General features: G+C 41.1%; 1 protein-coding gene across 5 annotated transcripts in view; it reads right to left on the bottom strand.

The window, feature by feature from the left end:
* LOC149324013 (3',5'-cyclic-AMP phosphodiesterase 4D) overlaps window positions 1-26521 on the bottom strand; it is a 534014-nt gene that overhangs the window by 123578 nt on the left and 383915 nt on the right. For all 5 annotated transcript variants that reach the window (XM_089495362.1, XM_089495382.1, XM_089495369.1 and 2 more), the window contains exons 3-5: window positions 23745-23781; window positions 20350-20423; window positions 17691-17740 (exon numbers count right to left, since the gene is read on the bottom strand). In XM_089495362.1, coding sequence (XP_089351488.1) covers window positions 17691-17740; window positions 20350-20423; window positions 23745-23781 — 161 coding nt within the window. The remainder of the gene's footprint in view (window positions 1-17690; window positions 17741-20349; window positions 20424-23744; window positions 23782-26521) is intronic.

Raw genomic sequence — 26521 nt, 5'->3', positions numbered from 1 at the left:
AAGTCCCACTGCAGCAGCCGAGCCATCCCATCTGGAATCTTTTACTCATCAAAGTGAAAGGCCCAGAATATTACACACAGTTCCACCATCAAAAGGCCTGCTCAGTAACATGAGAAATACAGTTCTCAGTCTGGCTCGTGGTACTGCCCACACTACCTTGCATCCTCAAATGACCTCCTTTCCAAACCTCCAAGGAATACAAGCGAGAAAAAGTCATGCCACATGTTTTCCTCTGTCTCAACGAACTAGTCAAGATTTCCCTCATCTGGATTCAGCAATCCTTTCCCTAAAAGCATTACAAGGACAGCTTCCCAGCTCTGCCGCTGGATCCTTTCCCAGTTGGATCTCTCTCCGCATGTGTCAGACCTTTCCACGCCCCATGAATAATGTTTGGTCAGAATAGGTAACCTGGTTATGTCAAACTGTTTTTTGGGAGATTTCCCCCTTCATTTATTTTGGCACTTGCCCCCTTTGGCTTCATTGCTCCCCCAGCCCAAGCCCAGTCATCATCTTCACAGTCCTTCTAATGAAAACTGATTTACTCAGTAGCTCCTGCTTATAAAGTTAATAGACTAATGGTAAAGGGCTTACTACAAGGGGAATTTTAACAAGCCAGACGAAGCCAGTAGTCACTTGCACAGTTTGACCTCAGAGTTATTTCCTGTTTCCCAAATACAGCAAGAAGTTTGTTGCTCACTTGGCAATAAAAAAAATCCACAGAGATGTATTCCTATAATATTCATCAGGGCATACAAATGAAAGTACTTGTTCCAACCACGGCAAAATATGTGATGACCACGAGCTTAGAGGGCTGTAGTCCAGTATGGAGCATTTTAGTCCCACAAACTGCACTTTGTTGCCCACACACCATGCTGGCTAGAGGTTTCTGAAAGTTGTAGTCCAAAAAGGTAACTTTTCCAAAGTTTGGGTTGCAAGGGAGGACCAAATTTCTGTTCTTTCACGGCTCCCTTAAAACCATTGATTTGACCGAACCTCAGCTGCTAGACCAGGGAACTATCATGCTAACCCAGATTTTTGCAGCACATTTCCCACACTACTACTCCCATCAGGCTTAGCCAACAATGGCAGTGGTCCAGAGTATTGGGATATGTGGTCCAGAAAATATACAACTCAACTATGACCAGCCTAAAATGGGGGGTTGGGGAGCCAGTGTGTGAGATACATCAGGAACCCTCTTAAATGTATTTCATAAATTTAACAATGAGATTTTTTTTAAAAAAACAGTACAGTATCTTCATAAATTTAGTACACAGCTGGAAACATGTTGGACTTTGCGGCTACAGAAAGGGGGAAATGAAGGCATCTCCCCATAAGAATTCCATCCACCAAATTACATTTTCCTTCACTCCCCATTACAGTAACTTAAAACCTTAGCTAACATGTATAACTACAGATTAGGCATCCAAAGAAAAGGGTCAGGACAAAGTGACCATGAAGACAGCAAATATAAGGTTTTTAGATGTCAACAATGTTCAATGTCTCTCTCTCTGAAATGCTAGAAATTTGAGGAATGAAGGAACATTTTATGAGGGGAGGCAGAATTCTTATCAGGATGGAGTGCAAGTCTCATCAGCCCAAGCTAGGAGAGCCAGTGGGAAGGGATTATGGGAGTTGCAGTTACACATCTGGAAGGCCTAACCCTCATTTGGTGGGTTGATGGGCAGCTTCCAAAACAGTTTTCATTTGCAGTTTTTATTTATTATTATTTTTAAATTATTCCAAGCAGAGACAGTAGCACAACACACAGGTGCTGTTCTGTATTAAACCTTTTTGGATTTCTAGTTTCAAGTTATGATACCCCACAAATGTCAGTTAGCAGCAATGCCTGCACCCTGAAAGTTATCCTTTGCTCTCTGCTGCCCTCTCATGCATTTTTATGGGCATTTCCTCACCTGTATGATGAATGCAAAAAGGCAACTTTAGGAGTTTATCACACGGGGACCATATGTACCTCCATCCTGATAATGCTTAAAACATCCGCATCCTACAAAAGTGTGCAAATGCACAAATGATTTTCACACGCAGAACACAATAACACGTTACAGGCTCATTGCTAAAGCAAGAAAGAGGGTAGAGCATGAATTTGGTTTTCACACAGATGCATGTAAATCCCATTGATGGTTTGGGAATCACGTTTTGGCGCATGTGAACAGAAGAATTAGTTGCATCACCAGAAGTCACCAGAGCACACACATGGCAGCAAACAAAATCACCCAGAGAAATAAACAATTTTTACACAATTTTCTTTATAAAAATATACTGTCCTGTCCTGTACTTTCCCAGAAATGGTATCCAACCTAAGTGAAAAGAACAAAACATTACCTAAAAGATAGGAAACTTTAAAAAGAAAAAACCATAAAAGGCTGCTTTCCTGTCAGCAACCAGGCAAGACAATGCAGCACTGGAAGTGAACTCACCCCAAGAACTATGGGAAATCTGGCAACAAGTACAAAAAATGTGAGAATCCCATGAATAGCTTTTTCACTACAGCAATTGCATAAAAAAGTGATATCATGAATAAAACGGAAATGAATTCACAATATTTTCCCAAAAATGACTAGTTGCTGGTTCATGCCTCTTTCTGGTCAGATCCTTAGTGGTTTGTGCACAATGTAGTGTGAAAATCAGCCGCACAATTGCACCTAATACATGGGTTCTTAGCCTTTTAAACTTCCAATTTTCCCCATGTGATAAACTCCTAAGAAGAAGAGAGAAAGAATTCCTTCCTATGGATAGGTCTCTTGGCTCCCTATCTACCCTCTTTCCACTGACAGGTAAAGAGCTTTTTATTCAGTCAGGCCTTTGGCTTTTAAGATACGGGAGCAGAAGTATCTTTTTAATGGAGCTTGTTATTCTTTTTACTATGTTCTAATGTTTCTTTTTACTGTGCATCTATGCTGTAGAAATAATGTTGTTTGACAACACTTTAAGCACGGTACTCCTTCCTATGGAATCCTGGGATTTGTAATCTTAAAAGGCCTTCAGCTTCCCCTGCCAGAGTGCTGGTGCCTCACAAAACTACAAATTCCAGGGACAGAGGACAGAGGCATAACAGTTAAAGTGATGTCAAACTGCCTTATACCTATAGTGTAGATGCATCCCTATCTTAGTGTTTTTAACAGAACTATTCATTGTTTAAACACTGAATAAAATGGCTGTCTTCTGTACAAGAGAACATATGTCCAGTCTAAATGTGGTGATCTTGTTGATGTTATTGTTCCATAAATCTGCCTGGAACTTAACACGGAACTTAACAGAATAATAAAGAACAGAACAAACCCCTTTCCCTTAAAGGTTTTCAATACAGACTTGGACCATTGGGAAGATAACACAGGGAGGGGAGTAAGGGAAAAACAAGGGTTAAAAAGTGATGTCTGTGAACAAATGAAGCTGCTATTATTATTTGATGTGTGTCAAATGCTGACAAAACCGAGCCACAGAAATGTCCTAGATCCCTCAGATTTTCATACAATGATAGGAACTTTGTTTCTTCTATTTGCCCTCTGTGATCTGAACAATGACACGCATTTCAAAATAGTCAGTACAACTATAGAAGATTAGAATTGCAAACTTTATAAAAACATATGAAGCAACAGTATGAAATTCAGCAAGTGAGGTTTTAAACCTTTCTAGTATTTTATTCCATAGTCTCACTTCATTATTTCATAGTCACACTCCATTATAAAGATCTGCAAATGCAAACATGTTTCCCTAATGCCACAAAATTAGTATCTGTGGTTGTGAAATTCTCAGAAATACTCACTGCACCCCAAAAACTGGTTTTATTAACTGTTCCCTAAATGAAAACTGGCTGTGCATTCTTCCCAACACACTTTTAAAATAGATGTTCTAGGACTGTAAGAAGGGCATCCAGTAAAAGATTTCATATTCAGTTTGGGAAATGATGAAAGGAAGGCATACAGTGAATGACTGCATATTCTGTTTGTAGCACCATCTGTGATCAAGTTGTGCCAGGATTTTCTCTCCAGCCGTGAAGTTTGAAAGGAAGGCCATCATCTATCAACTCTAGGAAGCCTATAAAACTGCCTTCTTCAGCCTGATGCACTCCAAAAGTGCTGGGCAGTAACTCCCACCATCTTCAGCCAGCATGGTCAATGAAGACATCAGGTTAGATATAGCTACTAGAAACCCTTGAGTCCTTCTAGGCCATCTGAGATGCATGATAACTGAGGGCCTTGTTGAGCAGTGGTTTGGCTTATATTGACAAGTTAACAGCCCTCTGCCCAGGTGTTGACTCTACTCTCTGATCTGCAAATTTTCTCCTTGTTCCAAGTCATCTTCATAACAGCTGTAAACAACTGAAAACAGTTTGGTCTGCAGCACCCTCAGTATGATGATGAACTCTGTTTTTATTTTTATTGTATCCAGGAGCAGTGCTTCAGTTTTGGAATGAACAAATGAACATATTTGTCACCTAGATGAGAATGATGTTAAAGTTTCTTGACACAGACAAGTTAACATTCCCATGATAAAACACTAGGTGCACAGTTCACATCAAAATATTGCCCTGGATCAGACCAGGAGACCATCTACTACAGCATCCATTTTTCAACTGTATATATCCAGATGCTTCTGAGAGGCCCATAAGTAAGATGTTCTGTTGTTCCCTTACTACCAAGCACTGGCATTCAGTGGCATACTGCCTCTGAAGGTGGAGGTTCCACTTAGCTATCATGGCTAGTAACTTGGGTTTGGGAAACCTAAACTGTTTTAACTTTTGTAAGCTGCCTTACAAAAGTCCCCGAGCTGGGGAAAAGGCAGAATACAAATAAATAAGGAAGATTTTGTTTTTGTTTTTTAAAAAATAAGTCCCAGATCCTGGAAGTTGTGGTAAAAATGTAAGAACTTTTCTTAAGTTTGACTTTTTTCTTTATTATTCTAATCCCTCTCAAAGCAATCTATTCCACTAGCTATCTTTACCTCTTGTGGTAGTGAGTTCCATGTAAGATTTCCTTATAAGATGCTGCTGCTCCTGTGTATTCAGGCAGCAGCAGTGGCTGTAATGCTATCATGCTGTTAGGTGGACTGCATGCATGCCCTCCAGACAAGGATCTGTATTCAGTCATCCACACTTTAACAACATCTCACACTTACTAGTGCAAAATGCATTCTGCTTTTTGCTCCCTGCTTACAAGGGCAATTCTGCAAGCTTGAGCAAGCCAAATTAGACAATTGTGGCCTTCCAGATGTTGTGGGATCCTGCCTCCCATAATCTCTCACTATTGGTTCTGTTGGCTAGGTCTGATGGGAGTTGTAGGCCAAACAGCTGCCCAATACTGAGCCGGAGCACCTTGCCTTTTGATCTGAATAGCTTTTATAAAGCACATTAAACCAATGTGAGCTCAGTTGCATTAGCTTTGGGCCTAGTTTAAAATGTTGGTGATGAACAACCCATACCAAGGGTTCAGAACTTGTAGCCCTCCCAATCTTCATGATATCCAACTCCCATCAGTCCCAGCACAGCTGGCCCTGCCATTAGGCAGAGTGAGGTAGTTACCTCAGGCAGCAAATGCTGGGTGATGCAGAGACTGTGGCAGCAGGAACCCTCTGGCTGTTCTCTCTGTCACAGGACTCATCCATTTGTTCTTCTCCCATATAATCTGCCCCGTATACTCAGGTCCTCTGGGCGACATCTACTTCAGTCAACCAAAACTAGGCTGACCGTTACCCAGAGGCTGTTTTCTTCAGCAGTCCCCAGACTGTGGAAAGACCTGCTGGAGAGATTTGTCAGCTTGAGATGCTGTCTGACTATAAATCAGCAGTAAAGACCAACCTCTTCAGGCTGGCCTATCCAGATTAGTTTCACATTATGGTTCTTAAAATGTTTATTGATGGATTTTAATATGTATTGCTTTTATATAATCTTTTAACTCATGTTACGTGTTAAGACATTTGTTGTTGTTCCCTCGATCCGCAAGGACAGGCAGTTAACAATAACTATTATTATTATTATTATTATTATTATTATTATTATTATTTCTTACCCGCCTCTCCTTGTGGAGCAAGGCAAGGAACAACAACAAATAACACAACACTTAACATAAGTTAAAAGAATATATACAGTCACCCTTCCTTTTTTGCAGGGGATCCATTCCAGACCTCCTTGTGATAAAGGAGGTTCACTTATTTTCAAGCCCCATTGGCTTGAATATGAGGACACAGGGGTGTGGCATGGGCACACACCCTATTCATTCCCCCTCTGTTTGTCCCTCGTGCATAAGTGAGGGGTGCAAGTCTGAAGACTGCAAGAACAGAGGGAGGACTGTAAAACCTATTGCTGTTGTGCTGTTGTTTTTGTTGTTATTGATAATTTGCTTTCTATGACCTCACCAAGCCTACAGTCTTCAAGTACAGGGTATTGTTCTGTGTATTAAATTAATTTCTGAGTTATAGCGGCCCTAAAGTGAACCTATCCCAGGGTTTTCTTCACAAGGTTCATTCAGAGAGGGGCTGCCACTGCCTTCCTCTAAGGCCAAAAGAGTGTGACTATCTCAGGCCACCCAGTAGGTTTCTAAGGCTGAATGGGGGTTTGAACCTTGGCCTCCAAGAGTCCTAACTGAACACTTAAACCACTGCACAACAGTGGCTCTAATTGTCCCATAGCCAATGCTGAAATAAAATTAAATCTGCTATATCTACTTGGCTTCCATAGATGGAATGCGGGTGGGGGGTGGAGGCGCCATCTTGCTTTTCACCTCAGTCAGCAAAATGTATAGGGCTGCTCTTGAGCCTCAGCCAGCACAGCCAATGGTTAGTTGTCATGATAGTTGAATCGAACAATATCTGGAGGGCCACACATTGAAATTACCTTCTCTGGGATCTGGTTATGTTAGCGAATTGTCCTTCTGTTCAACATGTGAGACAGTAGGGAAATGCTTACTGTATAATGACATTGGCATTACTGGCTGGGAAACTCTGAGAGATGCAGGCCCAATAAGATCATGTTTCAAAGCTCTGGCTATGGGGCCATGCCTTCTCTCATACTATGCAATAAACTGCCAAGAGAAACATGTCTGGGCTGTTCATCTGTTGGAATTTTTGTGCTTTAAGTGTGAGGCCCCTTGTGTTGAATGGTTTGGGCTGGGAGATGTTAGTTTGGCTGGGACAGTATTTTGTTGTTATTTTCTTAAAACAAAACTGCATTTTATTCTTCTGTGGGCTTTAAAGGTGGTTGTACTGTGGTTTGTATTTTCAATTTTCTTATGGTTGTACAACATGTTGCATGTCATCCTGATGATAGAGGGTAGAGTTTACCAATGTAAAATTCACAAGCATATAAACAGTGGAAGAATAATTAAGCAATTGCACAACAGAATGGAGTGCAAAGAAGCCAATGCTCTCCTGAACTATTACTGTGTCATGCGATGCAAGAAAAATGTAAATGAAAAAGGAACTTCACAGCATGGTCTCTTAGTTTTTACTCAGGAATAAGGCATGCTTGACTTAACTGAATTTTCTCCCTATATGGGTATATAGCAGTGGTGGTGAACCTATGACACGCATGCCAGAGGTGGCACTCACAGCCCTCCCTGTTGGCACGTGTGCCGTTACACCAGCACCGAGTTTGCCAGAGTTTGTTATTGGAAAGTCAGAGGGACTTGGCAATTCACAGTAAGTAAGTTGGTTTTGGGTTGCAGTTTGGGCACTCGGTCTTTAAAAGGTTTGCCATCACTGGTATATAGGATTGTAGGTGTAAGAAAATCTTCTTAAGCCTTACCACAGGGTGAAGATATTATTGGACTTTAACTCCCAAGCCCCAATGGTGCCAGATGATAAGGCACAGGTTCTTCTCTGCTGCCTGAGGATCATTGCTTCCATAAAAACAATGGGCAAGGCCAATCCAAAGCTAAGTACTTTAGAATCCCATTGGTTTGACAGAAGAGTCAAACGCGTGTTTAAATCTCTCCCATTGAAAATCAATGAGGCTTGAAAATGCTTAACTTTGGCTGGACTATGCCCAATGTTTATTATAGCAAGGGCTTTATTTAATAAGCACGCTCCAGTGCACCTAGACTATGACTCACTGGAAGGGAAAACACCTTTTTGGCTGGAGAGCAAAGAAAAGAAATTGGTAAGATTTCAGAGAAGATACATAGTCAGCACAAGGTCTGCATGGCAGAATAAAAGGGGATCACCTGTGCATGGCATTCAACATCACCTTGCAATCTCAGACAGAATTCCTTGAAAATGAGATCTATAATGACACATCAAAAGACAGCCATTTGACTTTACTGGTTTTATTCATTTAATTTATAAACTGCCTTTCTCCCAGAATGGGACCCCACGTGGCTTCCAAAGAAAATCAGTTAAACACCCTTAACACTGAAATTTTAGTGTTAAATTCTCACATTAAACAATATAAAATCATTTAAAAACCAAAAAGGTTAATGCTGGGGAAATATATTTTCCCCTATAGTATACTGATATAAGGATGATAGGGAGATCTACCTGCATGGCTGGTACACCATGTAAATGGAAACTGTACCTTTGGACATACCAGGGCCTAGTGTTTGGTATGCATTAGTGTATCACCTAAGATGGATCCATTTATATATCCTAACCAGGATTCCAGAGGGCTTCCAGTTAAAGGCTAATCCTAAACAAATATCCTATGGAGTGGTTCTCAGCCTTACATCACATCTAGCAAACTGACATGCACTGGTGTCACCCACCAAGGGGATATGGGGGGAATCACTCTCACCTCTTCCACAGTTGCCTACTTCTGTGGCACTAAAGCTCTCCACTATGAAATTCTAACCCTGGTGAACATAATCCCCAGGATTCCTTAAATAGAACCATGGCAGTTCTTAAGTGATATTAAATTGCTGTACGTTCGAAGGCTTTCATGGCCAGCATCCATAGTTTTTTGTGGGTTTTTCAGGCTATGTGGCCATGTTCTAGCAGAGTTTCTTTCTGACATTTTGCCAGCATCTGTGGCTGGCATCTTCAGAGAATGCTTTGCCTGGAAAAATTGGGTGTATATATACTGTGTGAGCCTGGGAAAAAGCCCACAACTTGGTTCCAATATGTGGATGACACTTTCACCATCTGGAGCCATGGAGAAGAAGACCTGGCTGTATTCCTGAACCATCTGAATAACATCCACCCCAACATCCAATTCACTATGGAAAAAGAAAAGGAAGAAACACTGCCATTTTTGATGTCCTTGTTATCTGCAAACCGAACCAACGTTTGGGTCACACAGTATACCAAAAACTCACACATACAGACCGATACCTGAACAAGAACTCCAACCATCACCCAGGACAAAAAAGAAGCACAATCAAAACACTGGTAGACCGAGCAAAACGCATCTGTGAACCCCACTTCTTGGAAGATGAACTGAATCATCTGGACCGGGCTCTACAGGCCAATGGTTATTCCAGCTCAGACATCAGAAGGGCTGCCAGGCCCAGGAATACCCAGAGACGTGAAGACAAGCAGCCACCCAAAGGGAAGGTATGTTTACCATACATCAAAGGAGTCACAGACAGAACAGGCAAAGTGGTGAGGAAGCACAACCTTCAAATGGTTTACAAACTGACGAAGAAAATCCAGTAAATGCTTCACTCAGCCAAGGGCCAGAGAGACCCTGTCACAGCTGCAGGAGTCTACCGCATACCATGCAGCTGAGGAAAAGTCTACATAGGGACCACCAAACGCAGCGTGCAAACCAGAATCAAGGAACATGAGAGGCACTGCAGACTGGGCCAGCCAGAAAAATCAGCAGTAGCAGAACATGCCACAAACCATCCTGGGCATAAAATACTGTTTGAGAACACCAAAGTTCTGGACCATGCCAACCACTACCATGTCAGGATGCACAGGGAAGCCATTGAAATCCACAAACACCTGGACAATTTCAACCGGAAAGAAGAAACCCTTAAAGTGAACAAAATTTGGCTACCAGTCCTGAGGAATAGCAAAATGTAAATGGGAAACCATTCAGAGTCAAGGACTTTCCCAGCAGATAATTGATCACCAGTTAGCAGACACTAATCCTCGTTTGCATTAGCCTCCCAGACTGAGGCCAGCCATCAACACAGAACAATACACATGCAAATCACTCCTGCATTCCCAGGGTCACACAATATATATACACCCAATTTTTCCAGGCAAAGCATTCTCTGAAGATGCCAGCCACAGATGCTGGCGAAACGTCAGAAAGAAACTCTGCTAGAACATGGCCACATAGCCCGAAAAACCCACAAAAACTATAAAAATTGCTGTAAGTTTGCAGTCTAGATCCTTTCATAACTCTCCCCTACACAGTAGCATAATGTGGAGTTTGGACATTGTAACAGAAAACTGTATGAGGGTAAGTGTTTCAAGTCCATTGGTTTTAGTCTATGAAACTCAAAGTTCTGTGTTGGTTTTGAGTTTGCTGATCTATTTGAGTTTGTTTAATTTGCTTAATACTGATTTAAGATGCTGATTATAAGATAAGATTAAAATATTTCAGTAATTAAAAATACAAAGAGAGAAGCTGTGCACCATTCCTTTGTAAGATTGCATTGAAAATAGACAGGCCTAAATTTAATTGCTAATCCTAATTTGAACAGCCCCATGGAATCTGTATAATTTACGTAAGGGGGACTAAGGATGCAATTCTACACTAACTTCATCCTTGAAGGAAGCAACAAGTACGATTACTAATTTTCTTCCCATTATGAGAAACGTTTTGAAAACTGTGCAGTTTTTGAAGACAATTCACAGTTCAGGACTTATTCTGTGCAACATTTGCATAAGTTTTTTTTTGGGGGGGGTTGCACAGAAAATTATTTGCTGTGCAGGTGAAATCATTTTTGCACAGAAATTTAGTAATTTTTTGTGCAAAAATCTGTTTTCTGTACAGAAAATGCTGCAGCTGTGGACTTATGCTACACAGAATTCATATACTGTGCTTATTCTGACCAGAAAATAATACCTCTGTGCAGAAATATTGTCCATGTGCAAATTATTTGTACAGAATAATCTTGAACTGCAAAATTTCTTGTCAGTCCAGATCTTTTCCCATTAGGCTTTCCTGACACTCAAGAATTTTTAAAAATATTTTTGAATAATCGTTCCATCCCCCGTGGTAACATACCAGATGCTGATTGGTTTACTGGGATTATACTCCAGTTAGGACCAACAACTGGATCTAGGCCATGGCATTCCGGTCACAGATCTCCCAGTATTTTGGCTAATTTAGCTCTTGGTTTTCATTAAATCAACAACACTGGACAGAGAAAACACATGTTTCTGGGAGGAATGGAATGGACAGCCTGGCTCCTTGGAATGCTGTGCTATCCTGGATCATCTGCTGAGGCAAGGAGCTGAACTAACTTTGCCCCTTGGTTACAAACACCTGCCTCAGCCTCTTATGGTCCTGGCAGCTGGACCGACCTAAATAGAAACCTCATATATACAGATGTCAATCGTGTTTCTCTTTTCTGATGCCTTGCTCTGCATGAGTGGAGCAATAAACCAGGAACTTCCTAGTAGCAACAAAGGCAAACAGACAACATTTCAAACACCTCTGGAAATATTGCATGGGAGGAAACCTGGCACCAAATTTCTAAATGGATGTTAAAGAAGCAAGGCAGTGTACAGGAAAACCTCTATCATCTGTTTTGCTTTGGCACAATGTCTTCATATAAAGCTGCATTGCCACTATTACCAGGGTGTCATGTGCCTCAGGCAAAGATTTTGTGCTTGAGCCACCAAGTCTGTTGTTATGGCAATGATCATAACATTAAATACAGCATTAGGACTAGGGATGGGCAAACCAGTTCAGGCAATGTACCATCTCAGCTGAACCTCTGAGGCATTGTAAGTCTTTGAACTGGCTCTGACTTTTTCAGTCAGCCAGAGCCAAACCATTCAAGCACCAATGCACACCCTTTAATTTGAAGTATAGGCCTGGCAACATTGGCAGTATTCTTTTAATAGAAGAGAGAAAACAAGAATCCTTCACACTGCTTTCAGAAGCATTGGGGTATTCAGAGTTACTTTATTTTTTTCCTTTCATTCTTTCAGAACCCTGGTGGTGCAGTGGTTAAATGCCTGTACTGCAGCCACTCACTCATAAACCAAAAGGTTGTGAGTTCGATACCAGTCAGGGGCTCAGGGTCGATTCAGCCTAGCATCCTTCCAAGGTTGTTAAAACGAGTACCCAGCTTGCTGGTGGCAATTAGCTTACACATTGTAAACCGCTTAGGGAGTGTTTAAGTGCACTGATAAGAGGTATAGAATTGTACTTGCTATTGCTATTGCTATATTTCAATCCTTGGTTTCTAAGACTGCAGCCCTACACAGGGGTGATACTAGGGGTATGCTACGGATGGGGATAACACCAGGTGACACTCTAAGGGAGGTGACATCACTGCTCCGCACACACCTGCCTTTTGTCAGAGATGGGCTGTGGTGTTTGCCAGCATCACTTTAAAATGCTGAAGAGAGAGGGTGAGTGGGGTGAGGCTCAGTGGGAGGAGAAAGGAGAGGCCTGCACAATTTTAATTCTTTTTAAAAAAATCTTAAAAAAAGAAAAGAAACATATTAGTAAATTTTCACTTTAACCACATGAAACTGTGTACATGTAAATACATTTAGGCTATACATATGATAGTATAATTTAAAGGTATCATTTTAATTTTGCTCATTGTTGATGCCACTACTATTGCTATTTCATTCAGTGATATACTGAAATTAAAACTTATGAGCAACATTAGTGCAAAAAAACATTACTAAGGATTCTGTATGGTGTGGTATGGGAGGAAGTCAACAGGGGAAGGGTGACACCATGAATTACTGCACCAAGTGATGCTAACTCTATTGACACCAGTGGCCCTATGCATGCTTGCTTTGGAGTAAGCACTTTAATAAACATAACAGGGCTTATTTCTGTATTGCACTGTTTGTACTTTTGAGTCTGCAAAACGTTTCCTAGTTTTGATGTAAGTAATAAAAAAGCCTCCTTTTTTGTTTTGTTTTACAGATATCTGTGATACTAGTAGACTTTAAAGCAGTCTTCCCCAACCTTGTGTCCTCCAGCTGTAGAGAATGATAAATCCCATAGTCCAACCCTTATTGGTGATGGTAGCTACAAACAATTGGAGTTTGTAGGCCAAAACATTTGGAAGACACAATGTTGGGGAAAGCTGATCTAAGTGATTAAAGCAAAAAGAGAATTTTAGGTTGATATCTAGTTTAATGGAAAAACAGGTAACCTCAGAAGCTTTGGTCCTTAGCACTTTAACAGTAGTTATTGTTAAGAGAGAAAATACTGAAACTATCTGTACCACAAGATATCAGAGACAGATAAAGCATAAATCACTGTTGTTATATGCCTTCAAATCAATTCCAACTTATAGTGACCCTTTATGTGTGTGTGTGTGTGCCTCCAAGTCACCTGTAGATTCATGGCGACCTCATGAATTTCATAGGTTTTTTTTTTAGTTAATTAATACTCAGAGGGTTTTTTGCCAGTTCCTCTGAAATATACCCTATAACACATGGTATTTGTGGATGATCTGCTGTACAAGTACTGATCTTACAACAGGTTTTTTTCAGCAAAATTTATTGAGAGGAGATTTGCAATTGCTTTCTCTAAGACTAAGGGGATAAACAGACCAGCTTGAAGCGCCGGTATGGTGGTATTATGGCAGGCAGTATTATGGCACTCCCTTGGTGTGGCATTTATATGACACATGCCAAAGGAGCACCGAAAGGTGCTGCTGGGGCAGCAACGACACCTTTTTGCCAGCTCTAAAAGGAGTGGCATTTTGCCATTTCTTTTAAAGCCAGCAGAGCACTGGATCAGGGCTACAGCATGCGGCTGCTGTGGCCCTGATCTGGCATTGAAAGGGATGGCGGGATGCCGCTCTATCAGGGCCATCTGTTTTGCCCCTAAGAGAGTGTGCCTTGCTCACAGTCAACCAGTGGGGTTTCCATGGCTGAGCAGGAATTCAAATCCTGGTCTCCCAAGTCCTAGTCTGACGGTCAAACTATTACACCAAGAAGACTCTCAATAATGATTCTTACATGCATGGTTTGAATGCACAGCAAAAATTGCTGTTTAGTGAGTGGATGATAAAGTTGGTCGGGTGTATCTGTTGATACAAAACAGAACACTGTCTTGGGTACACCCAGGTTAAGATGATCCAGAAATGCTTATAGACACCATGAGATATCCCCCCCACCCCCCGATGTGGCATTAGTAGATATGGAACAGAATCAGTCCAGATTTAGTAATTTACACATGTAGTAATTTAATGCAAAATAATTATTTCTTGTGAAGGGAATTATATTTGCTTTAAGTCCCGACTGTTTCCTTTTTACATGATGAAGATGCTGTAAAGTAATTTTAAAAAAAAAATTGTATCTGGAATTACTGAGTGTAGCAGTTAGTGATTTTCAAACTCTGTACTTAACAGTATTATAGCCCTACAAGAAGGTAATGTGTATTACTTCACTTACTCCAAAATCTGATTAACCTGCATTTGGCTTCTTCTTATGCTGCTAAATAGGGCTCTGGGTATCTTCCACAAAGTCCTATAGTGATACCAGAAGTGAGATTTCTTCCTATGACGCTTCTATGCTTTTGAAGGCAGATAGCTTTAACACTTGCCTTTCCAGTGACTTCTCAAATATGTTGATATAATTTTACTCTCTGTAACTCCCCCTTATCTATAAAGGATATTTTGATAACACTTTATTGTTATATAAGGAGCTGCAACACACAAAACTTTCTGATGGGTTTACAACATGACTGTACCAACACATGTTAGCCAAAACAAATAGTGACTCCCCCAAAGGAATCACTAGGGGTGCAGGCCACATCAGGTGACACCCAAAGGGGAGGTGACATCAACAACACCGCCATCTTGAGGGGGAGAGAAGCAGGCCAGCAACAACAGGCCTCTGCCTGCTAAGAAGACAAGCCCTCCTCCCGACCGCCATCTTGCTTGTCTTTATTGCATGTTGTTTGATTCTTATTTTTTTTGTGAGGCTGTTTTTATGATGTGTAAGTTTTAAATGATTCTGTGAGCCGCTTTGATCACCTCGGAAAAGCGGTATAAAAATAAAGCATATTATTATTATTATTATTATCAATATTACTGTTCCCCAAACATCTGACTTTGGGCAGAAAAAGGTGGTGGTGGTGACTTGCATCCCTTTAAAATGTTGAAGAGGTGGTGTAAATCTCAGTGGGAAGAGAAAGGTGAGGCCCCAGGTTTTTTTAAAAATATTTAAAAATGTTTTTCTAAATTAATTTTAAAAATTCTTTTTAAAATTTCTTTAAAAATATCACATCTTACCAAATTTTCACTTTAGCCACATGGAACAGTGTACATGTAAATACATTTAGGCTGTGCATATGACATTATAATTTGTTTATGTCACAACTATATTGTGACATAAACGGGAATTACGATTTATGAGTAGCATTAGTAGAAAAACATTACTAAGGATTCTCTATGATGTGGTATGGGAGAAGACCAGTGGTGGTGGGGGTGGGGGTGACACCATGCGACACCATACATCAAGTGATGCCAACCCTAATGATGCCACTGTGCACATCCCTCTCCCAAAAGAAGGATGAGACAAAAGGCTGCTCAAGACTGGGAAAGAAGGAGCATTGCAGCTTGCAAAATATCATGCTTGCAGTGGAGGGTATCTGAGAATGGAACAGCTTTCTTGGTCCAGTAGCTTGAGGTACAAAACCTGCTAAAGATGAGACGAACTCCTCCCCTCCATGCAGACAATTATCCTTTACTCCATGAATGTTCAAAAAGAAGCCAAAATGTAGCCTTGCCTGTTCTAACAAGACTTTGTTAACTCATCTATACCAACATTTACATCATATCATATAAAACACTAAGTACAGACAAGACATCTTTAACAGTTACTCACAACCATAAATCTGAGGGTTGTTGTCTACGATACCAGCTACCAGACCATTCCCAGTACAAATTTGCACATAACAGCATTTTTAGCAATCAGCTTTCCTAAAAATTGAAGGCTGTCAGAGCTAGCAATTGTATATGCTTTTTTAAAAAAGAAAACTGTAGGGTAAATTGAAGGGACCCAATCTGCTTCATGACTATAAAATGAGAAAAGAATTATGGCCATTTAATCTCTGCTTCTCTATGGTGGCTGAGGGGGCATGGAGGGTTCACACACCATCTAGAAGAGATGGGCAATACAGGACTCACTTCTGTTGTGCTGCATTGGTGTCTGAGGTGAAGCCAGGGCTATTGCCACAGCAATAAATGGGCAGTTGGCATTTGCGCTTCCACCAGGCCCTTAAAGGAAGCAGGGAAGTGGCAGCATTATGGGCAGTTTGCATGGTAGTGCACTGTCGGGCCCTGAAATAGGGAGGGTGCAGCAGCATAAAGGCTGGATGATGGGACCTGTAAATAGGCCAGCAAGTTCCCAGTTGGCACCCTGGAATTTAACAGACTTTGTGAGGGAGCGGTTCAGGACAGAAACTTTCATGTCTCATGAAGCCTGGAGTGGCTTACTGGCAGTGCCAACCTCAATAGTGATTTTGTTGGGCCTACCCTTGGGTGGAGCCCAGGCACCAGACCGCCATTATCCTCATCAGAATATGACAAATAGCCGGCCCACTACATTGCTATTGCATTTCATACAATTTGGAATGAGGCAACACTAATCTATTAAAACAAACAGAAGTTTCAATGATTAATTGGCTTGATGAATGATTGGGTTGATAAATTGCCATGAAAATGAGATGATAAGTCCCCATACAAGACCAAGCAACACCCAAAATATTTTGCAGTACCACAAGGATACTTCATATGAGTACACTGCTAAAAAAACAACCCTGTTTTTTCCACCACCAACACCTACAGCCAAACCCAGAGGGGACACTGAAGCCTGAGGAGCTGGGAGCCTACACCATCATCCCTGGCAGTCAAAAAGATTAAAAGTTTTTGAACCTGCAAACCCTGGTCCCACTACCACACTTGAAGGAACTCAATAATGTGTTTAGTGAGGTTCTGAGAATGTCCTCTCTTCAGGTACTGTCAGACCCATTTGCCTTGTGACTAGATGCTACGTGGTAGTAGCAGTATGTTTAAAAGTACTAAAAAAAACCCCAAACCCAACGCATAACTTCCTTGCATTATGCAATTTAGCAGGATGCTGGATGGATGCCCTCCCAGCCTTTTGCAAAAGCTCAGATCAGTTGCAATTGCCTCCAGCCAGCAAATGGTGTTTAGTGGACCTACCACTGCTGGCTAGGGGTCGCTGGAACTCCTCTTGTCAGTCTCAGCAGCCTTGCTGGAAAAAGAGCAAAGCTGCTGGGTTTTATAAGAGCTCACATGCTGCTATCATTTGGGTTTGTTGTGGATGCTAAGGAGCATTTGTGAAATGTCCTGAAGTGTTTCTTGGCACAGTTAAATTGCACTCTAGCATACCTTAGACAACACAGAAGCAGAATACTATGGCTAATAGTACATTTGATAGGCCCTTTGAAATGAAAAATATGTTACACACACACACACACACACACACACACACACACACACACACACACACACAGACATTATACAGAAGTTGGTGTATTTTCATGAAATAAGCACAGCCTTAATTGTGATAACATCTCATCAAAACAGTCTGATGTTATTAAAATATCTTACCTGTTATGGTTGCTTTGTTGATGGATGGTTGGTTACACATGGGTGACCGTCTGACAGAAAGAGAAAGGGAGTGTCAGAAAAGTAATATATTGGCACAAAGCAAATTGTATTAATACTGTCTTAGAACAATGTTGTTAGAAAAATAATGAGGGTTTTTAATACAATAAACATCAATGACAAAAAGACAGAAACAACTAATGAAGGCTAAATTGAGGAACCTGAGATTACCTCTATTATCCATATTTGTCAGGAGCTTTTGGAAGAAGGGTGCACCTGCAGTACACCACACTGTTTTTTTAAAACTAAATAATATATCATGCATTTCACATTAGTATTGGATATTATTGATGGAGCTGGGGTATTTATAGTTTAATTATACATAAAGGTGTTCATTTCCTTTATTCTTCCAATATGTACTTTTTTGTAGCTTTACTCATTCCATTTAAATTGATGGGTGGGTAAGAAATTGGGTTTCCAAAAATTTGTGTGGCTGTTTCCCAAGTCCAAAATAGGGACAAGGACAGGAGAAAGGGAGTATCATCATGAATGTGATTTTTCATCTTAAGAATTGTCTTTTAAGTACAGCAAATAACCCCTTGTCAATGTATATATAATTAATGTAAGTTTAACAATAAATTAAATAATTGTAAATATAATGTATTAGCATTTTTCACTAACTTTCCTATCTCTGAGTGTACAGTACATGCACTCTTAGATTGGGCGAAAGGCACTGGGAAGACAGTGATAACTAAACAGTCAAAGGCATCTCCCTCAAGTACCACTTCTGCAGTCTTTAGAGCAGTCCTAGGTCCAAAACACATTGCAGAAATGATCTAGTTTGAGATCATTTTAACTGTCCTGGCTTAATGGTAGGGAATTATGGGAACTGTAGTTTTGTGAGACATTTAGCCTTCTCTGCCAGAGAACTCTGGTGTCACAATAAACTACAGTGCAAAGGATTCCCGAGCATGGAGCCAGTGCAGTTAAAGCAATCTCAAAATGGATTATTTCTGCAGAGTGCTTTGGGCCTTAAAATTGTGATACATGCCCCCTTATTGATGTTATGCAGATAAAAGGACATGGCCTCAAACAGATGGCTCAAAAGAGCCCCTATTGGGCTGATCTGGGGCAGGGCATGCACATGACATACATACCCAGTTCACTTGGAGACAGCACAGAGGCTGAACTGAGGCTGCTGAATGCGGCTCACAAAAGGAAAGGTTTCTTACCACTCATTTTTGAGGCCAGTTTGGGACTGTGGCAATGGCTGCCTTCAGTACTAAAGCCTCTGGCTGCTCTTCCTGCTTGATCTGCTTCACCCCACGTCTACTATATGATGTCTTTTATTCCTTAGAAGACTGAAAACTATACAGGTGCAACAAATTAATGAGAAAAAAGAAACACTTTTAAGAGTCACTGACTCCAAGTAAAGAGGACTACAAGCGTATTTGTTGTGGATCCTATTACAGAAAAGGGAACACACAACAAGGCTAGGTTCATTGTGTAATTTTTTTTTTAGTTGCCCTGAAATTTATTTGTACCTGAAATTGGCCTGGACACATTTGATTAAATGCGGAGTGGACAACTATGTGGGAGCCAACAGCAATTTTCCCCAATCTTGACTCCTCTGAAAGTTGCACACTCCCCCCCCCCCCCAGCAAATCCAAATACCTCCATTTCCCCCTGCAGTCCCTCTCAAAATGGCAACAGGAAGTGATGTTACTTCCCTAACACCATTTTGAAAAAGACTGCAGAGGCAAATGGGGATATTTGGATGAATTTTTTTTAACTGTTGATTTTGTGTTTTTTCTTCTTATTTATATTTTTTATTTTAACATGTTGTACCCTGCCTCAAGCCTTGAGGAGAGGTGGGAAAGAAATTCAATTTATTCTTATTCTTACTGGTGCGGGATTATAGATGCTTGTGGGGACGGTGTGGGTGTGTTTTCACATATTTTGGGGTTTTTGCTTTGGTTTGAATTGCCTGAAAAATGTACCATTTAAAAATAAAATTAAGAGTGGGGGTTTGATGGCTTTGGAGGACTGGTTCATTGGCCATGAAAGTGGAGTTCAAGGGATGTATGCAATTGGTGCGTTGCACTATGCACACCCCTACATTAAATATACAGCTGCATCTGCACTGTTTTTGACAACTTAGTCATGTTCTGTTATTGTGCCATTGAACATTTTCCCATTCTCCTCCCAATGGCATTCAGTGAAGTGGAATGCAGATGGAGAAACACAGTCAGGTACATAGTATCTGTTGCCACAGGTATTATGGAGGAAAGGAGGGGAGGAATAAAACAGTGGCTGCTACTTCAATGTTGGCCACATATTGAATGTTACTTGCAGTTTTGGCCTATGTGAAGCATGACTACTGTGCCCCATGGACTGCTGGTTTTCTCAATGACTGCAGCCTCATATTACAAACATAAAAGTGAGTGCAATCTCATGAAACAGATATCTCAACTCACTTTATGACAGGACTGTCAACCTGTGCTTGGATAGCACATGTTGGACCACAGCTTCCAGCAGCAGTGAAGTCCTACACATCCAGAGGGCAGCAGTTCATAGATGGTTCAGGTACATACAATAACACAGAAGTATTACACTATGTGTTATGCAAAAAGTGAAGAAATTGAAAAAATGCCACACTTACTTGCTGGGTGCTCGATCCTGAAGGTTGGTTAATGCAGCAAAATTATTCCGTACAGTACGTAAGCTGGCTAGCACCTGTAGCAAATAAAGATGAAGATGTTTCATTTCCTGGGAGTTCAGGTGTGTTGCCCATTTCTCTCTATTTCATTTAGACAGTAAACAGAAAACTTTCAAAAGAGACTAGTAAACTTTCCAGGATTATTGTGGTGTACAAAGCCTTTGACCATTATTTGACAATGAAGCTTTTGTAAACACAGAGACAGGAGGTTTGCCACTTTCTTTCTTACCAAAGAAACCATTATTTGTTTTTAACAAGCAGCCTTGTTCAAAGAAGAGGCAAATTTCTTACAAAACACTCTTTGTCTCTCTCTTTCTCTCTCTAAAATGACTGAGCTTTGAAAAGAATAGGCCTTTGCTGTCTGGTACCCTTTGCATCAGAATCATCACAGCAGTTAACATCTGCACAATAAGAACTTTTCACATCTGACATACAATCCACGTAAATGTCATTATCAAAGAAATTCATGTGATCTCTGTTCATGGGCAGCAGACAGACACATGCCTGGGTAGACATCCATGGGGAGGGGAGGGACACCTTAAAGTATTTGAACTAAATGGTTATCCTCATCCACATGATAGCAGTTTGGTGACACAGATCTGCACAGGCAGCAGTGACTGGTATGTGGGTGTGCACCTGGACAGACCAAGGGCATGGCCAGCTCTGGCAGTGATGATCACTTCTATGGAGTTTATCGCACGGGGGACAACTGAAAGTATAATCGATGACTAACTCGTGATAATCCTGCATTGCGCTAATGATGCTCACATGACTGTGAAGGCCCTGTCCAGTTAACCTTCACCTTAACACTGACTTTGGAGGATGGCATTCCTGAGGGATTATCTTTATCCCACTGCTACCACCAATTAATATGTATGTGGAGGTTTATATCTTGTCAACCTTCACCTTGAACACCAAAAGATTTTAAAATGCAGGTAGTGTTGCTGTCTCTGAAATCAACATAAGGCAAGTGAGATTTGAAACAAAGAACAAAAGTTTATTAAATAACAGAATAGAATAAATAAACTTGTTTCCAAAACTGGTTATTGTTGTCTTCCTTAGTTATATTGTATATATTTAACTGATGTTGTCAATTTCCCCTTTAAGTGCTTAAGCCCCACAGGCTATCAACCACAATCAAGGTACACAACACAGTACTCTCTACTCTAGAGTATGTTTGTGACCCAAGTCCTTTGGACTCCAAAAAATCCCAATTTCCAGTCCCCTCAGGAACTCTATTAACCCAAAGCCCTCACACTGGTTTGGATAGAACCTTCCCTCAAGATTCTACAGTCCCAATTGTCAACCAACTGTCCACTGACTCTCAGTTCGGATTCTTTTTAAACTCCACAGCCCACATGCTATTGGCTGAGCTCCAGCTGCCTTCTCATTGGTCAGCTCAATATTCTATTCACCACAGTGACATCGTGTTCAAAGCACTATTATCCCATGATTAACCTGTGCTAATCCCACAGTTGCACTAATCTCGACAATGTCGAGATGAAACATGATTAAAGTGCCATTATCCCATGAATTCTGCTCCTCCTCCTCCTCCTTCTTCTTCTTCTTCTTGGCTTTACTTTGCGAATGAAGATTCAGGAAGGACTCATCCGTGCTTTCTACAAGCGTGTTGATGACATTGTATGTATCCTTTGAGCCTGTGCAATGGATTTTTCTGGTGGAGCGCACTGTGCACAGAACTGGCCTCGCCCTTTAAACCAGAGGTTCGACTGCTGAGGTCTTGACAAACATGGACGGTGGCAGCGAGGTCCTCGAGTCGTAGGTTTGATTAGAGTTTCCTTCTCTTAGATGGTTGACCTTACAGGGTTAGACGAGCACCATCTGCCCGGGTTTGGGATTAGAGTTTTCCTTCTCCTAGGATGGTTGCCATATGGCTAGAGAGCCCATCCTGCCCTTTGGCGCTCTTGGTCAGACCCTTCGGTTATGACCTGTCTGGCATGGGAGGCCCTACCGGTGGGTATTATACCACTGCCAGCATAGCTCACAACTTCATTAGGGTACGCAAGCCTCTCCCCCATACAGTCAGAGCATAGTTGGAGGGGTATAGGAGGCCATAAGATGACAGTTAAGGAGGAAGGAGCCTCTTCCTTCAGGTTATCCCTGGTGGAGCTGGGTCTGCCTGATCACTCCCTCTCAGGCCGGAAGATGATCCCATGAATAACCAGGCAAGAAACAGGAGCAAATCATTCATGGGATTTTCCTGTGAATGACTTTTTGTTGTTTATTGCCTGGTTATTCTTTGGTTATTCATGGGATAATGGCTCTTGTGTTCATCTCATTTTAATCACACTTTATGTCAATTGCGTGATCACTGTTTAAACTCTGCATTTCCCCCCGTGTGATAAACTATGTGTGGGTGGTTGGTGGTAAGCAGAGTACCTTACTTTCACACCCCTTAGTCAGAGGCAGAATTTAGAAAAATGTGCCAATGGTTATGCTGACTGGAAAATTGTGCTTGCAGTCCAAAACTGTAGCTTTCTCAAGCATTGGTTAGAGGTGCATTGACAACAACAAAGCTTGACCATATGCCAGAGGTAGTTCATGGCATGGCATGGAGCCTGAACTTAAGGAAGGTAGGGTAGGGAAATCCTGAGCTCTTTTTGGAAACTCTTGACTCCTCCAGACCCTACCAGAGTCTGCCAGACCATCCATTCTGCCCCCCTCCCCCGTGGTGATGGTGAATTGTATATTATTATTATTATTATTATTATTATTATTATTATTATTATTCTGGCTGCATAGGCTACAAATCCCCTTCTGTTAAATATTTTTTAAAAAACTACACATATTTTAAAACCAGAAACGGACTTTCTGTTTGTTTTTCTTCTTCTTCTTTTGGAATATTTAGCAATTGGTACAGCCCCCAAGGAGAGCCAGCACGGTGCAGTAGTTTGAGTGTTGGAGATCAGAGTTCAATTCCTCATTCAGCCATGGAAAAACCCATGGTCGTCCTCAAAAGGAGGATGTAGAGATATGGATCTGATAGAATTTATTCTAAGAGGGTCTTAATAACTGAATCAAAATAACAATTTTGTCTCCTTCCCAGACCCAGATATGATCAACACTCCACTGACACTGTGATATAGGAGGGGGAACCTATGTCCCCTCTCTGTTGTTAAACTATAAATCTCTTCATCCATGATTAATGGTCATAGTGGCTGGGGCTGGACAGAGCTGAACTCCAAGCCATTTGGAGGACAGCATCTTGGCTCTACCAATTCATGGCATTTCTAAACAATATGATTTATAACTGAGACAGTTCCATTTCACAGTAGTATTCCAACAAAATGAATGAATGAAGTGAATGGAGTGCCTACCTGAGCAAATGGTGTCACAATCAAGTCATCTCCATGTCTGAAAAGTAAAACAGAATAGGAAAAAAAATCGATTATTAGATGCAATGGAAGGCTTTCCCCTTCAACAAGTGATGCTATCAAAATTCAACCCATCCACTCTGATCAGCTCAGAAATGATAATCTGTTACATTACTTTTGTGAGCACCATCATTACTTCATTATCTTGTATTAATTCTAGCTCTGCTATCAGAAGGCTTAGGCACTTGGACATTGGAGCACACTATGACTTCAGCTCTGCTTATTTAGAATGGTGCACAGGTGTAGGAGAGAAATGAGCAGAGATTGAGGCCCTTGCAGCTTTGCTGTGTTGTCCTTAAATTCCATGGAATCGCATTGCTGTAGCATTAGCCGGGCATGTCCTGAAACTTGGTAGCACTCATAATTACTTTTTTTTATTGCAGAGGCCTACCTACCTAAACTTTGAAAGTGATTTGTACTGAGTGTTACTAACTAAATAATAATTTGTGAGGATTGGACAAGCTAGTCACTGGAGATGACAGGGAAGTGTTTCATACACTAATAAAAACCAGTCAAAGTTTTCAAGTGACTCACATGTCCGCGGACGTGTTGCTGAGTGTGTGCTGTTGCTGCAGCAACTGTACCCACATCATGCTGTGACGTCAGAGGAAAAAATCAGAGTGATGTGTCTTGGCGGGTGCAGAGAAAGAGCAAGGAGATCACGATCACTACCGCCAGATACCTATCTTGTGCTGTGCCCAAAGTATTTATCGCTCTCTCACAAATAAAACATTTCAAAGCCATGAAAAAGTTAACACAAACTGATACAGTTTACCTTTGATATTCTGCATTACGTTACCAGATAAATGAATATTATAAAGAAGAACACCGAAGAGACGGCATGACAGAATGTTAAATCATGGAGCAGGACAAGGTACCATAAAGCTCTGTGATGCTGCATGAAAATACCTGTCTTATCTTACCTTCAAAATTATAATGTTCAGCTGCAGCTACAGGCATCCCTTACCAACCAGGCTACTGCCTCACTGGAGATTGAGGAGGGGAGGAGGTGTGGAGGGGGACCATAGCCATGTTGGAAAGGGATGGATGCAGCTGAAAGTTGAGTTTAGAAGGTAAGAGAAGACAGGTACCTTCATTCCACTTGGCAGAGTTTTATTAAACCTTGGTCCAAAACACACTGCAATAATAATCTTGTTTGAGACCGCTTCAACTGCCCTGGCTCAGTGCTAGGGAATTCTGAGAACTGTAGTTTTGTGAGACATTTAGCTTTCTTTGTGAGAGCGCTCTGGTGCCACAACAAACTACAATTCCCAGGATTCTCTAGCACTGAGCCATGGCAGTTAAAGCAGTCTCAAACAGAATTATTTTTGCAGTGTGTTTTGGCCTCTAGTCTCATACTATGTTCAGGATTAAAATTACAGGAACCTTGTTCCATATCCAACCTGGCAGTCTCTCTCTCTCTCTCTCTCTCTCTCCCTCTCTCCCTCTGTGTGTGTGTGTGAAATCTTCATGCAGAGTAAAAGTGAATGACCAAACTAACCATTGCAATACAGACAGCCTGGCAATAATGAATAAGTGACAAAATTACTCCTAGTGCGGGAGTGTGGGGTGATAACATGGATGTAACAATACTAATTTCAAAAGTAATGTTAACAAGTAGGAATGACCTTTACTGGTCAAACATAGGGACAGGGAACTTTCAAGGCTAGAGGGGCACATCATCTCCCACATAATTCTTAAAAGACCCACTGAACCACCATGTTCCAAAATACCTACCCTTTTTGTAGCCTAGAAACTGGCCATTCATACAGCCAGAATTTGGGGCCATTTGGGAAGCTTTAAAAGTTTTACGTGACAGGATTTAAAAACAAAACAAAACAAATAATTTCTCTTGACTTCTCGTTTTGAATCCACATCCCAAACTAAAACAGGCCCAGGAGGGTAAAAGTGGACAGTTGAGATTTCAGGGATGGGGGAACTGACTAGCTAATTTTTTGGCTAAAATGACTGGAGGTGGGGACCCCTCAATATGCCTGGGGTGACTTAATGCAACTCACTATTTAGTCATCCATGATATAACAAATAACATCTCTGAGATAATTTTCACATTCCTCTGAAGGTATCTGAGAAGATGCATTCACAGGGATTGGCAGAAATTAATGAGGAATAAGGAAATGTTATCTCAGACATTTGGGTGCTGGAGTGTATGAGAGGTAATGCCAACAAAGTAGATTAAACAACTTGAAGAAGCCTTTTCCTACTAAACTGCATTCATCAAAATAAAACAAAGATATCTTTTTAATAAAAGAATAAGAATTAACTGAGCCAACTTACTATACATTAAACAGGTACTGATAACACCAAAGACTATAATCCTTACAACAAACTGGAGGAAATCTGGCATCAGTAAATAAGGTGCACAATATTTATATAGTCTGAAGAAATATACACGCAGGTTGGTTATTATAACCATGGCAAAGCAGGTAGCATTTCACATGGATTTTAAGGATTCTTGGGTTCAAGAGTGCTTGGCTTCTTTAAAGCATCACTTTTAAAAATAAAACATCACAAGGTTCTCAGTCAGGATGAGGGGTCAGCAACAATTAGCCTCAAAGCCAAAACCAGCCATTAAGAAGTACTAGCTGGCCAATAAGTTGACAGCCCATAGACACAGAACACTATAACTCCATTGGATAAAGAGAAACCCTTGCTGGTCTCCTGCAGATCATCCAGTGATTATCCAGTAGATCCAAATCTAC

This window comes from Sceloporus occidentalis, unplaced genomic scaffold (assembly GCF_023333645.1).
Source record: "Sceloporus occidentalis isolate IW3139 unplaced genomic scaffold, rSceOcc1.0.p SCAF_1, whole genome shotgun sequence".
Taxonomy (NCBI): domain Eukaryota; kingdom Metazoa; phylum Chordata; class Lepidosauria; order Squamata; family Phrynosomatidae; genus Sceloporus; species Sceloporus occidentalis.
Note: the sequence above shows the minus strand (reverse complement) of the source record. Positions and strands in the feature narration are given on the sequence as shown.